Genomic DNA, 16,368 nt, shown 5'->3' on the forward strand with positions numbered 1-16,368 from the left:
CTAAACGTTAGCAGCATCCGTTAGGTGAAATACCATCAGTGTACTAATCTTCTGTCAATAAATTTATCGTCAATCTTAGCATAAAAATACGCAAGTGAAAAAAAATAAAATATGGCACACACCAATATTTATTTTTCTTCTTTTTTTACTGAAAACGCTGAGCCAGTAGCCAGCTTCAGGGTACTGAGAAACAGAATGAGCAAAATACATCTGGGCATTTCAACAAATCAAACTGACAGGTAGAGAGCAGTCCTGGAAGATATACACACTGAAAGGCAGGGCATGATGGGATATCACCGAGGCATCAGGCTGTCATCAACTTTAGTTTTGTGTTTCATTGAAAAAACTCTTATTATTGCCTTCAATTCAAGTGAACTCTTTGTAATGTAAACTAGACTTCTGAGGATATTTTTCTTTGGTGTGATTTCAGTGTTCCTCTGAATATCTGTCCAAATGGTAACAGCAACAATATGACGTGAAATCTGCCACGTAAGAGCAACGAATACACAACAGGAGTTTAACGCAACCAGAGGAGCTGCTGAGTAGAAGTAAGGAGTGTTTGAGACCAGAGACGCTATTTGTGTTCATTAAGTTCAGGAACTGCAGTTGTCTCTTTACATCCCAGCTCAAAGTTCATAAGTCTGTCGGGAAGTTAGAGGAGATACTCTGGAAAATGTTCAACCGTATCTACCAGCATCTGAAGATGGAGTCTTTCCATTGACAAAGACAACCAGGTTTACTTTATAAAGTTTTGTGGCTTTTTTTTCATTCTGGTGGGAGAAATCCAGTTTAAAATGTCATAGCATGTATCACTGTAGTCAGTGTGAGGCATGAAGTCTATCACTTGAGAGCATCAACCACCTGAGGGGCCTCCTGTAAAGCCTACTGCACCTGAAATGCTACGTTTATTATCTCCCCAGAGACTGGACAGTGCTGTTAAACCGCCTCAGTCGGTTAACTGATCAACTAGTCAGCCGGCAAACAAGGAAGGAAAATGTCAACAATCTGGCCACTGATTACTGGTTTGACATGTTCTTAAAACCAAACAAATGGCCCAAAAATTCCCTGGTATTAGTTCTCAATTGTGAATATTCGTTTTCTGTGATGGAGCATCGTTGGATGTTTGATTGTTGGTCCAACACACCAAAATGTGTAACAGCTACATTCATTTCACACTAAAGGCTGTGAAACTGTGAGATGTGTTTTTGGTTCTTTTCTATTTGAAGTCAGGTAACTCCTGGGTTTCTTTCACTTTACACATAAAAAGACCAAAAAAAGTCCACGTAAAGAGGCTGGAGGGGAGGTGGCCTAAACCACAGAACGTTTACCCGAGACAAAGGGGTCTGAGTCTCTAGTGGGACTCATGTTTTGTGGCATTTTCAGTTGGTGTTTAATTTCCTTTTTACTTGTTGTTCTCTCTTGTTTTCGGCTACTTTTTGCTTTTCTTGAAGACACAGAATGTCTTAGCTGGGTTCAGGAAAAGATCACAGTTTGGTGAATAATACCCTCATGCAAACACTAAATTCTTTTTCTTTTTCCTACATTGCAAAGGTGATGAGTCCTGCCCCTAAAGTAGATCCTAAAAATGTAAGTAGTGTATCTTCAAATATAAAAATACACTTTGCTCTACAGACAAATGCAGCTATTACACATTGTTTGTGGGCATAATTTGGGCATCAGTTAAAAAATGATTTTTCTGTTTTATGACATTTTTTATACCAAGTCGATCATGAGAGAAAATAACTGTCACACATATTGATAATGGAAATAACAGCTGTCTTCAGTCCTACGGTTCTACTTTGATGAAAATATCGAACCATATCTGTGCAGCCTCTGCAAGTGAAGGGCCAAATGTGGTTCTTCTTCAGTGCTGCAAATTTATGACTGATCATAGAAATCATATGAAGTAATCCTGGGTCTGGTAGTCTAGAGAGGATACCGTTATCTAGAACTACATCACAGCATGTCAAAGGAATGTCAGCAAAATGAAGAGATGTCACTGTTTCCTTTCAAGAAAAAAAAAACTAAATCCAGATTTAGCTGATTCTGAGGTTCCTACTTCAGGGTTCAGTTCCTGATGCTGCTACGCTGAGTGATGGACCTCTGCTGCCCTGCCTCTGTGTGTATATCTGTCCTGAGGGCATCTTTCAATCTAAAATCCCTCACTTTGACAGAATGGAAGGAAAAACAAGGAAATGGCAGCAAACAACAGTTGTACAAACTGACCAGTGCATTGTGTTTTAAAAGTCCAGTTCAGCAGGTTCAGGAAATTGGAAAAAAATGAGTTCATAATTCACGCTCTCTTTGTGTCTGCCAACATGTTTTCAGGTGTCTCTGCAGTCTCTCCTCAGACGTGACTGAGTCGTCTGCATCTGTTTCCCACCATCCAACTGCAAACACTCCTCCCTCCTTTCATTAGTCCAAATCAACACAGAGGAGGGTCCATCCGTCCCTGTCCAACTGGACATACTGAATTCCAGGGACTCTGATTGGCTGATGCTGGAAGACTGGCAGACCAGTGCAGATCAGTCCTCCATAAGAAACCTGGAGACAAAGTTTGGACACAGTTTGGGGTAAAACTTTATTAATATGTGCTCAGATAAATTGAGAAATTGCTACGTAAAATGACGTTGATGAGTATCACAGTCACAGGATCAACACAGAGGACGTTATTAAGATCACACACAGTTGTTTCCCCTGTTTCTGGTATTTATGCTAAGCTAAGCTCATCAGTTATAGCTTCATATTTATTGTACAGACACGGGAAGATCCTTCCTTCTATAAGCTTTGAAAAGTATCAGAAACATAAATTCTGACTTGAATGAAGCTTTCTGTGTGGCTTGAAAATCACACTAACCTACGAATCAACAAGCGCAACAACTGAAGTGACGAAGCTGATGAGAAACGAACTCACTTGAGCTGAGGAGCTCTCTGCTGCTACGTCTGCGACTCGGCTTCCTGCTCGGCTCCCACCACCCTCCGGATGCTCTTGATTGACAGGTACATCTCCTCCTCAGGGTCGTAGTAATAAAACTTACTCAGGTAGGAGATCAGCGGTCTGCAGAGAGGTTGGGATGGACACACGAGAATCAGCAGTCAAACTCAAAGGCTGGATCACCGAGCATGCAGGCCCCAAAAATATCGACTGTATGAGATCGTCCATCGACATTAGCGAGCGCGTTATTTCCTGTACGTCATAGAATAAATACATCTACTTTCTTTGGTGATCAATACATTGTTTGTGTTGATAAAATCTCAGATTATAGTGAAAACGCCTCTCCTTATTCCATGAATTAACATATTCAGATTTCTTTTTTTCTCCGATCAACAACTAAAAACACAAAGCTGTTGAGTTAACTGTCTTAGAAAAAAGGGACTTTATAAGCATTCTTGTTGAGGAAGCTGGTGCCACTGAATCACTGAGTTTGTTTTGCTAAAAATCACTCAAGTGATAAATCAATTGCCATTTTTGTGTCTCAGTTAATCAACTTCATTTCAGCTCTTATGAGTGTTTTTTGGGCGACTGAGGAGCTAAAGACATGAACCTCTATAGTGCTGATAGGGGCCCAATAAGAACCCCACAGCCCCCTCTAACTTCATCTGTCCAGGCTGTGAACCATAAATGACTGAACCTCATGTCATTCTCATTCAAAAGATCTTCTACTGTTTAAGTGAGAACTTCAGCCTGCTGACAGCTGGCAGATAAAAAGTCAGAGGATCAACAAAAGATGAGATAACTCCACAAGAGTTTACTGCAAAACATCCAATATTTGTTAAGATTCACAGTTGTGTACCGACAGAGCCGCACTGCTAGCACGGCCAAATAACTGAGACACCTCCTTCAATGACAGGCAGAAAATGTCCCAAGAACCAGCTCCTGAGCTTTTAGTTGGATACAAGCTCAGAAGCTATTATATTAAGCACAACAACGAGCCCATTGTGTCTCCTTGATAACCTGATTTATGTGCTTGAATTTGTCCAGATTTGTGTGACGCACTTGAGCCCAACTGCTGCAGAGTTAAAATCTCTCCGTGTGCTGAGTTGTGAACAAAGAGCCTAATGTTTCACCTCACACAGCGTGACCACAGCCTCCAAGATCAAAGAGGTCTCCACAAACCTTGAGTCAAAAACGCCGGATAAATATTGGAAAACAAAGGAGTTTTTACTTCTCATTGAGCTCCATCAGTTCTGCCTGCTTCTGTGGCTATGATGGACCCCACCGGGGTTCTGAGGACTTTCACCCCGTATCAAAGTCGTACGGTTCATATTTCAGCAAAATGTTTATTAAAAATGATCCCATGACTGAGTACCTGGGCAGTGGAAGCTCCTGGATGTGGTCGATGCGGACTATTTGACGGATGCAGAAGCGACAGAGGTGTTGTAGTGACTTCACGTTGCTAAAGCGAGATACAGGATACAGCAGCTGGACCGGAGTGGGAGGAAGCCCTGCAACAAACAGTCAGATGTTATTCACTGACACGTTCTGACCCAGCCAGCCGCCTCTCCATCTCTGCAGCATGTCCTCTGGCTCGGGGCATGCTGGGGGCCCAGTGGCTACAACACGTAGCCCATTCTGAATACAGCCGAATGCCTTTGTTGAACATCACTCCCTCTCGCTGTCTCCTAATTTCTGTTGCTGTCTCTGCAGCTTTAAATACCAGAAACACACATAGCATATATATCAAACTCACAGCAATATCCTTAAAACTACGATAACTAAAATCTTTCATGCACAGTGTATGTCTGCTGTCTGTGGAAATAGCTGCTAAAGGCAGGTTCTATAAAAACTGCTGCTTCTGTAAATGATACTGTCGTGAGTTTAAAAAACAGGGAGGTGGCATTTTAACGAAACAATACGCTGAAACTCAACAGAAAGCAGATTCTTTAAAGGGTCATCACGACCAAAGACAACATCTGATATTGGATTGTAGCCTTTTACGTGTTTATCCAGCATTAATACATTAAAAAAAAAAAAACAGGAGTGAATAGTGTATTCACTCTAGTAGTGATTTTATGGTGAAATTTATGGCCACAGGCTCAACAGTCATTAGAAACATAACCTTTTGTTGTATTGCACAATTTAAATCTGATAAAATTTTGCAAAGAAGGAATATAATTTGCAATGAGAAGACACTGTGATATTTAACATGTATGTTCATCAAGAAAGATAAATTAGGGATGCACGATATATCGGCGACCACATCGGGATCGGCCGATATTAGGGTTTTTCCCCACATATCGGTATCGGTCCGTTGAACAAATTTAGCCGATGTGAAAACACGATGATTGTCTAACATCAGCGCCTTCGTCTCTACATTTGATGTCGCTGCTATTTCACAGATGTCTTCACTTAAATAGTTCTGAACGTTACATATGTTAAAATATGTTTAAATATGTTTTACTTTTGTTCATAAAGAAGACGATGTGGTCTAATTTGGGCTTCTTTTGAATACTTTTCATGCTCTCACAGTGCTTACTGACACTCGTCTTTCAGAGTAAACAAAAATTAAATAACGACATCAGTAATATCGGTTATCGGCAATATCAGAAATCTTAATATCGGCCAGAAATGTAAATATCATGCATCACTAATTTAAACCATTACTAATCAGGACTTAATGGAGACCTGCCATAACTGTATAATGTTTGATACTGACACAGTCTCCAATACGTCCTAAACTTCATCATCTTCGCTGGGTTCTGTCAGCTGTGGAACCAGCTTATACGTGCATCACTGTCAGCAGCAAGCAAGAGCTGCCATTTCTCTTCTGTAGGTCACACTTGCCTCATATCAACTGCATGTGTTTAAAGTGCAGTAAAGCAAGTGTGGACACCAATACACACAAACCAGTTTCATACCCTATATTTTCACCATAACACACAAATTTACTGAAAGACGTACAGTAAATGCCTAACCACAAGCCCATCATGGTTCCTGTATGTTGAGGATGCCCTGCGCTTTCACACAATCATGAATGATTCACAGGTTGAATGCAGACATACAGACGGTCACATACGTTTCTCCTCTCCTCCGTCTCTCGGGCACTTCTCCCTAAGTGGGAGCTCACATTCATTTTTGATCCGGTCGTGCTACGTGTGGCTGTGTGACCTATATTTTTTCACCTGGAACTCTGGAACGGAGGAAGTAGAGGAATTTGCCGTTCTTCGAGTGCATGATGGCTCGCTCGATGAACTCCACCACAGAGTGACAGCGGTCCTCAAACTTCGGGTGACACCACAGGCTGAATGTCCCTGGAGGCAGAAAGAAATGTCTGTCTGTGTCACATGAAGCATTTTACCATCCACAAGCAACATCTGTACGGATGCTGTAAACATGTGAAACCATCCTGTGCATGTTTTGTTTGCAGTGTTACGCTCTGGCTGAGAGGTTTGTTCTTCACAGTACACGCTTCATCGTCAAGGCACCCATCGCACCAAAATCTGTTCCGGATTAAGAGTTTAATTCTGACAGGATGGGGTGCAACAATTAAATGTGCCAGCTGTGCAAAAGTAAAGCTTCACAAAAAGGAAATTGACACCAGCTTGTGCAGCTTTAAGTTCAAGTCTTGGCATCATGTTCCAACTTTCATGTGGCACATGTAGTCAGATGTGTTTTCTGCCTTTTGTTGTACTTTCTACATTTGGTTGTGTTTTTTGTATTTGACTGTATTTTCCATATTTAGTTGTGTTTTTCTGCATTTGCATTGAATTTCTGTGTTTTGTTCGGTGGTCTCACTTTGCCGCATTTTTCCTAAATACTGAAATCAAATTTGTGGAGCTATTTGTGTTTTATTGATTTGCATTACAACATCTTTTTGTTGTAATTCTGATGCCACAGAAATGATCTCTAACACAAGTTAAAGAAACATACGCCTCGGGGAGACTACCAGCTCATATTTCTAACAATCTCTGTGGATGTTTTAATCAATGTGTCCGTGTGTGTGTGTGTGTGTGTGTGTGTGTGTGTGTGTGTGTGTGTGTGTGTGTGTGTGTTAGAGTGAATGACTTTCACTGCTGTGATCTCGTGTATATGTAATTTGTTCTCAGGTCTCTTACAAACTCTCAGTGAAGCTTCCTGAACAAATAAAGCTAAATAAAACTTAACTTGAACTCTCCCCCTGCCTCGGGTGTTTATGCTAAACTGAGCTAACCATGTCCGGACTCTCTGGACTTCATGCACCTATTCATCTCACTTTCAGAAAGACAGAAAATTACTGTTCCTCCACTGAGCAGTGCAAAGACATAACCCCTCATAGGCTGTTGTTCCAGAACGGTAAAGCAATCATTGGAAAACCATCTACGATGACTGTACAGTATGAAATTATCACCAACCAGCCGCATCAGACGCATCCAAACAAGTCTAAATAGTGTGAGCGAGTTGACTTCTTGTTACCACCCAGTGGTTGTTTATCTGGGAGCCTCTCTGCCCTCGATTCATGCCGGGCCGCGATGCATTCATGCAAACAAGATTGTGTTGATGTGAACGTGTTGTGTCACTCGTGGCTGCACGTCTGAATAATGAATGTGTTTCAAGGCATGACTCTATGGCCTTATAATGGTGACTCATTAATGTACAGCCGCAGTTATGTACATCTGCCTCTGTGTGTGTGTGTGTGTGTGTGTGTGTGTGTCTGTGTGTGTGTGTTTGCGTGTTGCATATGTACCTTTCATGAGTCACCTTGTTAGTTTGTCACAAATGTGGCGTGTGTGCAAATATGCATGTGTTGTTATGTGAGTTATCGCTGCATCCGTGTCGCAGTTTCACTTTATCAGATCTGTACATGGATTTTATTATTTTTCTCTGTCCTTTATTGTTCTGCATTAAAAATCACAATAAAATATTTACAGTAAATTCAGTAACTCTGTTGTGTACGAAAAGTATTCTGATTTCACAGAATGGTTTGTTTTCAAAGTCTTTTTAACAGAAACGTGGGAGTTCTCCTGTATCACTGAGGATACTGAGGTCTTTTTCACAGGATTGTTTCTGAAAATAGGTTTAAATGGACAGACAAAATGTGACAAAAATCAAATAAAGCAGGAGGGATTGGGATTGTTCCCTCAGATTTATATTTGTGGGTGTGTGAAGAAGGAAGGCAGTTAAATCACGTGGAGGTAATGAGAAATCCACACGATAATTATACCAAACACAATAAACCATTTACATAAATAAAAAAAAATCACATCAAGTGTTGATCTTAGTGTCTTCACTTAGTGTCAGTCCAGGATGCTGCCCTTGCTTTATGAAAAAAGATATAAATCTGTTTTATGTTCTTTTTCTTTAAGGTGGTTGGTTTAACCTGTTCAGCCCTGAGCTATTTTTCAGGCCTCTGCTCCAAAATGACATCCCCACAATAACAAGAGTTTATCTCTGCAGCTACAAGGTCTATTTGAATTATTCGTGTGTCATAATGAAAAGAACACTTGTAAGATTCGTTCAGATGTGTAAATATCAGTATATATGTTACTGGTTCAGAGTAAATGAAGATGGCACACAGCACAAATGAAAGCAGCTCTGAACCTCTCCCAGATCAGAGACAACATGTGAACATTGTGACTCTGATAAAGTGAAGCAGAACAACATCAGAGAGTTTTTAGTCCAGACGGTTCAGGCGAGCTCACATTCTGGCTCACTGGTGACCATCTGAATGTTCTCATGTACAAACTATATATTTACTTGTATATCACTGAAGGTGTTCAATACATCCACACACAGCAGTTCTTTAATTTCCTGAACATCCAACCAGACCGCTGTCTGTGTTCCGCGTCCTGATGCTGATCAGACTGCTGTGGAGATCCTCTGGTGACGCAAGACTATATCTCCGTCATGATTGGTCGAGTTTAGTGATTGATGCCGCCTCCGCATCGTTAGGGCCAATAGAATATAGCGATAGCCACCAAAATGAGACTGACAGCACTTTTAGCCAATCAGAATCAGCAGAGCGCCATCTTGAAGACGAGCCGCTTGCTGTTCACTCGTTAGCTCCCTGAGGCTAACGAAGCCTCCAAAAGACGCCCGGAATGATTTCAGTGTAACACAGGAAGTGTTACGAATTGATTCAGGTGTGGATTTACCGACAACACAAACTTTTCACAGCAGAACAGCTATAAGGTAAGAGACATTTTACAGCTACAGTTTGATGAAGCGGTTTGGGTTTTTGCTGTTCTTTGGGTTGTTTCTCGCTGATGCTTTGATCTCAGAGAGCTTTGATGGACGTGTTTGGAATCTGTGGACTGTCTGACTGGCGAGTGGGTCGACTGGGTGGCGCTATATGGATGTCCATGTGTGATAATTAATGTAGCTGGTGTTTGAGTTGTGTTTGGGGCAGGTAGAAGTGGCTGATATGTTGTTGTAGCCCAGGTTCTGCTGTTTAATCTGATGTGCAGCATCACTATACTCTTTCATGATGAGTGCACTGTTTCACACTATTTCTTTGTGTGAAAGCTGCTTCAGGGGTTGAGGTTTGTCTCTTGGGTCAGATGTGATGTTTGGTTTTATTCTGTCCATTTATTGTGAAACTGCATTGTGGAGTCTAAAACAAATTTCCCCACATGAAGTACAGCTTATCTCATATTATCTCATCTTACCTATTTGAAATGTTACAGGAAAAAGTCTGAGTGTCGCTGGATTCATTATGAAGTATTGTCTTCAGGCGCAAACAGAAAGCGATTTCTTTCACCTCTCTTTATCGCACAAATGTGGGTGTTTGGACATTTGTCTGTTTTGGTTTTTCTTTAGCTCCTCTTTTAATCAGTGAAATGCTCATTTAGATTAAAAATCTCTTTTACAAAAGGCCAAAACCAACAGCAGTGCAAATTAATAGGCTACAGGCATAAAACTAGTTTTTTAAAAAAGTGTGTTACAGCATCATAAAATCACAAAAATATACGCCACAAGACATCAGTGACGAAGCTCAAACAGGGCGAGTCATCCGAAAAGTTGCTTTGAATTCATTTAGTGCAATCAGCTCTTTAAGATTCAAGCAGATTTTCAACGGATTCAAAGCAAAGGGACCTTAAACGCCCTTTCCGCCAATTCAGTACAGCTCTGAGATCACAGCACAAGTAAATCCTGGGAGAAACTTTCTTTTTGGTGAATGTAGATATGGAGATGTAAAGGCAAGGGATCAATAATAGTCTGCTAAAAAAGAATGACTGAGTCGATGGAAGTCCAGCATATAACATACAATTTTATGTCAGATTACCTCTTTACAAGACATGGCACCTTATAATGATAAGTGCATTTTTTCACACACCTTCCATCCATCCATCATCTCTACACCTTAATCCTCACCAGGGTCATGGGGGGCTGGAGTCTATCCCAGCTGACTCAGGGTGAAGGCAGGTTCACCTGGACAGGTAACCAGTCTATCACAGGGCTACACTTAGAGACAGACAACCAAGCACACTCACATTCACACCTACAGACAATTTACAATCACCAATTAACCTCAGCATGTTTCTGGACTGTGGGAGGAAGCCGGAGAACCCGGAGAGAACCCACGCTGCACGGGGAGAACATGGAGACTCCACGCAGAAAGATCCCGGGTGTCCTCACCAGGACGCCAACCGGCGACCTTCTAGCTGTGAGGCAACGGTGCTAACAACGAGCCAGCTTGCAGCCCTTTCACACAACTTGTTTTCATTTGCGGGGCCGTTTTCTGTCCATTTGCATCCGTCCACTGACTTTGTGCACAAGTGTGATGCCTCCAAACTCAGCCAGACCACAACTTTAGCTGATAAGTCAACTGATGAATCTCTTGTTTAGGTGAGAAAGAGTCGTTTGTTTGAGATCTTCTTAGATCTCTCACTAGCTCGTGTGCAGAGGAGCTAACTCCAGCATGGCGTCTTGTTTTCCAGCAAAACACATTTTTTTCCAAGATTTTCTATCTCAGTTACGAAATGTTTGTCTGTCGTGCTGCTTCTCTGAGTAGAACAAGTGCAACATTCTGATTCACAGTTTTTTCCATCTTATTTTATTCTCTTCAATCGTTTCATTTTATTTTGTGCTGTTTCATCGCTGTATTGCCAAGCTTATTAATGGAAAAGCAAAAGATTCTTACTTACGTTTGCATGTTTTCTTAATTGATTTGTTGACCGTATGATTTTTACTTTGTGACCTTTGGCACTGTTTTCCATCGTGAGGATTGTCAGGATGCTGCTGCTGTGTTTGTCTGGCAGTTAAAGCTGTGTGAGCTGAGACAAATCTCCCCAGGGAATAATAAATTGGGTCTTGATCTTGAGTGTAGTCACATCTTTGACATCACAACAATATGCCCTAACGCGTTGTTGTTGTTGCTGCATCGGTTCGTTCTCCCCTTTACAGCTGCCGAGGGACGGCGACAGAGGGGAAAGTGCTTCAGTGTGTCAGCCACGGCTCTGCCTCTGTGATTAGTGAACAGTCGGCTGCATGTAGTGGATAGACTCATATAATATGTATGATTGTATAGGAGGTGTGCAGTCAGCTTGCGTGTGTGCAGGAATGGTCTGGCGTGACTTGTAGTTGAGTGTTGAATGACCAGCGCATGGAGACGTGTGAGTGGGTGTGTGAAAGGGCTCTTGTAGGTCCAGCTTTCTATCTCTGTGAGGACCGATGTGGAGTTTTAGTGAGAAAATCTGTAAAAATCATAAATATTTGTCGTGGTCTTTTGTTTGAGGGTAAAGATGAGAACCAAATATTGTCACATACACATGTCTGTACAGTCGTCCTCAAACGTATTCGTCCCCTTCCATTGAAGAAAAGGCAAAATTCACACTCAAATAACTAGAAACTGAAAAAAGTAATAATAAATAAAAATGTGTTAAATTCTAATTTAGTGAAATGAGACGTTGCTTTTGAATTGTGGTTGAAAAGAATAATTTAAAAAAAATAAATAAATAAACTGTCCTGGACAAATGAGAGCACTTTGCTGATGAGCAGGTGAGCAGTGGTCCAGAATACCTGTCAACAGGTGCAGAAGTCTGACTGAGAGTTACAGGAAACACCTGATGGCAGTGATTGGCTCAGAGGGTTGTTCAACTAAATATTAGTTCCCATCATGCTGGTTTGATTGTGTGTTTTTAGTTTTTTTTTTTAATGTTTCTGTTGAACCACAATTCAAAAGCAGCGTCATGATGTTCATCACATTTTTATTTATTATTACTTTTGGCAATTTCAACTTATTTTGCTGTTTGTTTTCCTTCTTTAATGTGAGGGTATGAATACATCTGAGGACGACTGTTGGTCTCCATCATTACTTTGCAGATACTCACTCAAACCTGACGTCCTCAAAATATTTCAGTAAAATTGAGGAGCCTCACCAGGGTTAGGTCATTTATTTAAAAAGTATGAAAAAGATATATCAGTAGATTTATTTTTTTTATTAACTTCACACTTGTGTATTCATGAAAAAAAAATGCAGAAATGTTTCAGCTGTTTGCTTTCCTGTGCGCTGCTGACCTTCATTTTCATGGTTCAACTTTTCACCAGCAATGAGAACCGACTTACTACCAACAGGCTGAAGTAAAAAAAAAAAATAACCAAAGAGTAAAAGAGGGAAAAAGTGGATGAATAAAACCAAAAAATAAATGGAAAGTAGGAAAAAGGGGTCTGCACTCAAAACTTTACACGTCGACCTTCATAAATCCCTTTTTCTCCTTGAACCTGAAAATATGAGCCCATTTCTCCCACTCTCACTGCTCAGGTTTTCACATCTCCTTGCTTGTTTTAAAGGCCTTGCCCCCATCTTAAAGTGTTAAAGAAAGACTCCATTTTAAGGACAAGCTTGTACTTTTTAACTGCATTTAGCTGATGCTGACTTTTCTATTTTTATGTCTGTGAAGCACTTTGGAAGTGCTGCTGTTTAATATTGTTATAAACCACAAGTGCTGACTGTGGATGTGAACATATTCATCCACGGGGACATTGTGTAGCATCGCATGCGTCCGGTGGCCACCTTCCCGCAGGCGTCCCCGTTGGTTTGGACATTTTGAAGAAGACACTCACACTTTAGAGTTAAGATGAACACTTCACCTGATCCTGACTTAAACCAATCATCAGTTTAATTGTTTTGCAGCACTCATAGCTGTCTTTAACTTTGACCAAATTCGTATCACATGCACAAGAAAGTGTCTGATGCAGTTAAAATGTTTATGAACGCAATGATTCTCTCGCACTCTGCTTAGCAGCCTGAGGGCGAGCTCGCTACACCACATTAACACCCACTGAACCGCTCACCAACACTGAAAATCACAGATAAGAAGCCTCACATGTATCACCACTGTAAGATCATAGGGGTGTCAAAACACGATCAAATGCAGCAGACTGTGATTTAGTTTATAAGGTAATAAACAATATTGCTCCTTTTATTAAACCACATCAATCAAACAAACAAGCGGAGCTTCACCCACGCTGGAGGCAGCGATGAGCAGGGCTGGGTTTAGCTCAGACTAACATCAAATCAAAAATTAAAAAGATTTGGGGAGAAGATTGCAGCTCACATTTAATGCAAGTCAAAGCACAAACTCAAATGCTCAAATGCATCACCTATAGTGACTGTAAGTTCAGTTAAAGCTACAGTAGACAGGAATCTGAAAAACAAACAAACAACCAAACAGACTGAAAACGAAGCCCTGAAGCCCCTCCCACCAGGAGAGCACGCGCTACAAACATCCACGAGTGGTTGAGCCGCCGGATTCTACAGGATTCTAACTCTAGAAGAGTCAAAGTGCTGCTAAACCAGACATCTGGCTCTCTCCACGAACTCTGTTCATCATCACATGCTAGATTTTCTAAAGCCTGAAAACAGAGGGTGGCTCGGTGGTTAGTACCGTCGCCGGTTCGCGTCCCGGTGAGGACACCCGGGATCTTTCTGCGTGGAGTCTCCATGTTCTCCCCGTGCAGCGTGGGTTCTCTCCGGGTTCTCCGGCTTCCTCCCACAGTCCAGAAACATGCTGAGGTTAATTGGTGATTGTAAATTGTCCGTAGGTGTGAATGTGAGTGTGCTTGGTTGTCTGTCTCTAAGTGTAGCCCTGTGATAGACTGGTTACCTGTCCAGGTGAACCTGCCTTCACCCTGAGTCAGCTGGGATAGACTCCAGCCCCCCATGACCCTAGTGAGGATTAAGCGGTGTATAATAGATGGATGGATGTGTTTGGACTGTGTGGGAGGAAGCCAGAGAACCCGGAGAGAACCCACACTGCACGGGGAGAACATGGAGACCCCACGCAGAAAGATCCCAGGTGTCCTCACCGGGACGTGAACCGGCGACCTTCTAGCTGCGAGGTGCTAACCACTGAACCACTGAGGCATAAAAAAAAAACCTAACCAAAAAACGTTTTATTTGTTTATCACAGCTTATGTCAGGGATTCACACAAAAACAGGATCCTCAAAGAAAGACGTACCAGCTCTGTGGCTTTATTGATTTCTTGACCCATCACCGGAGCTGGCGTACTTCATTTCTGCCTGCTCATTGGACTATCGAGAACAGGCCCAGAGGACACAACGTAGTTTTTGTATCATATCCTGTTTTCTTAAAACATCATGACGCATACGTGATAGAGCAGAAAACACAAGAAGCAGCTCTCCCTCTCTCTCTACATGTTCCATCAGTTAGTTCTCTTATCATGCAGTATCGTTCTGTTCTTTCAGGTGATGCTCGCTCATTGGGTTGTTTCATATTTGGAAACTGGCCTTTTGCAAATCTGGCACATCTTCAGATAACCAAATCAAGTCCCTGTTATTCATGGAGCACATTTAAAACAACAAGTGCTTTCCAATAGAGAAATAACCGACATTTCAGGAATATATCTAACAAACGGATGAACCAAACTGACCTCGGTAGTGCTCCATGCGCGTGTGGTGCGTGACTCCCTGCGACCTGAAGCTGAGGCTCAGGATGTATCGAGGGTCCGAACTGTCTCGGACCAGGAAGGATCCGTCTGGTTTCCCCTTCAGCTTCATCTCTGCGTCCTCCCAGTTCATGGGTCCCCAGTACCAGCCGCACTGCAGCCACAGAGCCCGACAGAACAATTCAGGAACCCAGTGAGAAGACATAGCAATGGACTCTAGATTGTCTAGTTTGATTTGCTGGCACAACAGTTACGGTGCCGTTAGAGGCACATCCAAAGGTGGAAATGGGCTTAGGCTACAAGTGCTGTGGTATGTGGGTCATTCAGAACCCAGAACCCTCACAGGGCATGTCACGGATTTTCTTTAAAAAGTTCACATGAAAACTTCAGTTAGGTTCACGAGGCCTTGCAAAAATCCTAAAGCTCTACTCCAGACACTTTTTTTAGTTAAAAAGTTTAGAAGTTTGACCCTGTGAGGCAGATTTTGCTCATTTTTGTGATTCCTCCAAACTGTTGACTGTTTAAAATGTGCTCCTCGTCGTCTCAAACTGTTCAGCTCTGAGCTATTTTTACAGGCCTCTGCTCGAAAATGACAAACAGTAAAAAATGTGTAGAAATATTAACGTTTTGTGTTTTTTTTGTGTTTTTTTTTAAACTGAAGAGTATTTGGTTCGGCTAGTACATTATTTATTGCGATTAATTTGAATGCTGTAAAACATTCATCAAACACTGTTTTGTTGGAAATTACTCTTTGTGGATGTTCAGTACAAATTTCAAACAGTGAAAAATAAGTGATTGCTGAGAGTTAGACTGAATGCAAGGATGATTAAATTTAGCTAAAAAGTAGTTGGAGTAGAGCTTTTGGTTTGTGCAAACTGCCATGGACTTAACAGGTTTCCATTTTTTCAAGTAAATTCATGACATGAACTCGGAAGGTGGGAAAGTTGGTATGAATGCCCCATGCGTCTTTGGTTCCTGCCCCATACTCCATCCACAACTAAACATTGAATATATAGAAGAAATAAATGAATGATATTTTAAGTTTATAAGTAATAAACATCAGTATGACTGACCTTCTCCAGCTCTCTCAGACTGGCGGTGAAGTTGCTGGCTTCTGACCTACGCAGGGCGCACAGCATGGGGGGCGGAGCCTGTCTGCTGGGGGGCGGAGCATCGGCTGGAGATGGGTTCGAATGAGGAAGGGCCCGGAGGAAGGCGTCTGAATCAGAGGATTTAAAGGTGCAAAACGAAGCATTTTTAACAACTGCATGCGCATTTAGTTCATTCAAATGAGAAACCAGAGCTGAGGACTAAATCCGAACCGTATTTCCCATCAGGCCCCCCTCGTCTTACCATTGAGGCTGAGACTGTGCTGGATGGTGGCGTGGGAGGGAGGAGGAGGAGGAGGGAGAGGCAGGGGGAGGGACTGCAGGGAGGCGCCCATGACGCTCACTAGGAAGGGACCAGGCTGAGGCCCGGCTATGTCATCTGGAAGAAGGAGAGAGGAAGGAAGGAAGGAAGGAAGGAAGGAAGGAAGGAAG

The 16,368-nt window shown here is 42.0% G+C and overlaps 1 protein-coding gene and 1 long non-coding RNA gene across 2 annotated transcripts in view; one reads left to right on the plus strand and one right to left on the minus strand.

Annotated features, from left to right (window-relative positions):
• The first annotated feature begins 2,342 nt into the window (after positions 1-2,342).
• LOC103359063 (uncharacterized) lies at positions 2,343-9,037 on the plus strand. Its single transcript, XR_520286.1, has 3 exons — positions 2,343-2,353; positions 2,666-2,668; positions 8,930-9,037. It is a non-coding gene; the product is annotated as an uncharacterized LOC103359063 (long non-coding RNA).
• socs7 (suppressor of cytokine signaling 7) overlaps positions 2,461-16,368 on the minus strand; it is a 23,288-nt gene continuing 9,380 nt past the window's right edge. The window contains exons 4-10 of the mRNA XM_008284249.1: positions 16,181-16,315; positions 15,901-16,046; positions 14,813-14,981; positions 6,124-6,252; positions 4,311-4,446; positions 2,915-3,058; positions 2,461-2,544 (exon numbers count right to left, since the gene is read on the minus strand). Coding sequence (XP_008282471.1) covers positions 2,938-3,058; positions 4,311-4,446; positions 6,124-6,252; positions 14,813-14,981; positions 15,901-16,046; positions 16,181-16,315 — 836 coding nt within the window. The 3' untranslated portion in view covers positions 2,461-2,544; positions 2,915-2,937. The remainder of the gene's footprint in view (positions 2,545-2,914; positions 3,059-4,310; positions 4,447-6,123; positions 6,253-14,812; positions 14,982-15,900; positions 16,047-16,180; positions 16,316-16,368) is intronic.

The sequence above is a fragment of the Stegastes partitus genome, unplaced genomic scaffold, assembly GCF_000690725.1.
Source record: "Stegastes partitus isolate 25-593 unplaced genomic scaffold, Stegastes_partitus-1.0.2 Scaffold352, whole genome shotgun sequence".
Taxonomy (NCBI): Eukaryota; Metazoa; Chordata; class Actinopteri; family Pomacentridae; genus Stegastes; species Stegastes partitus.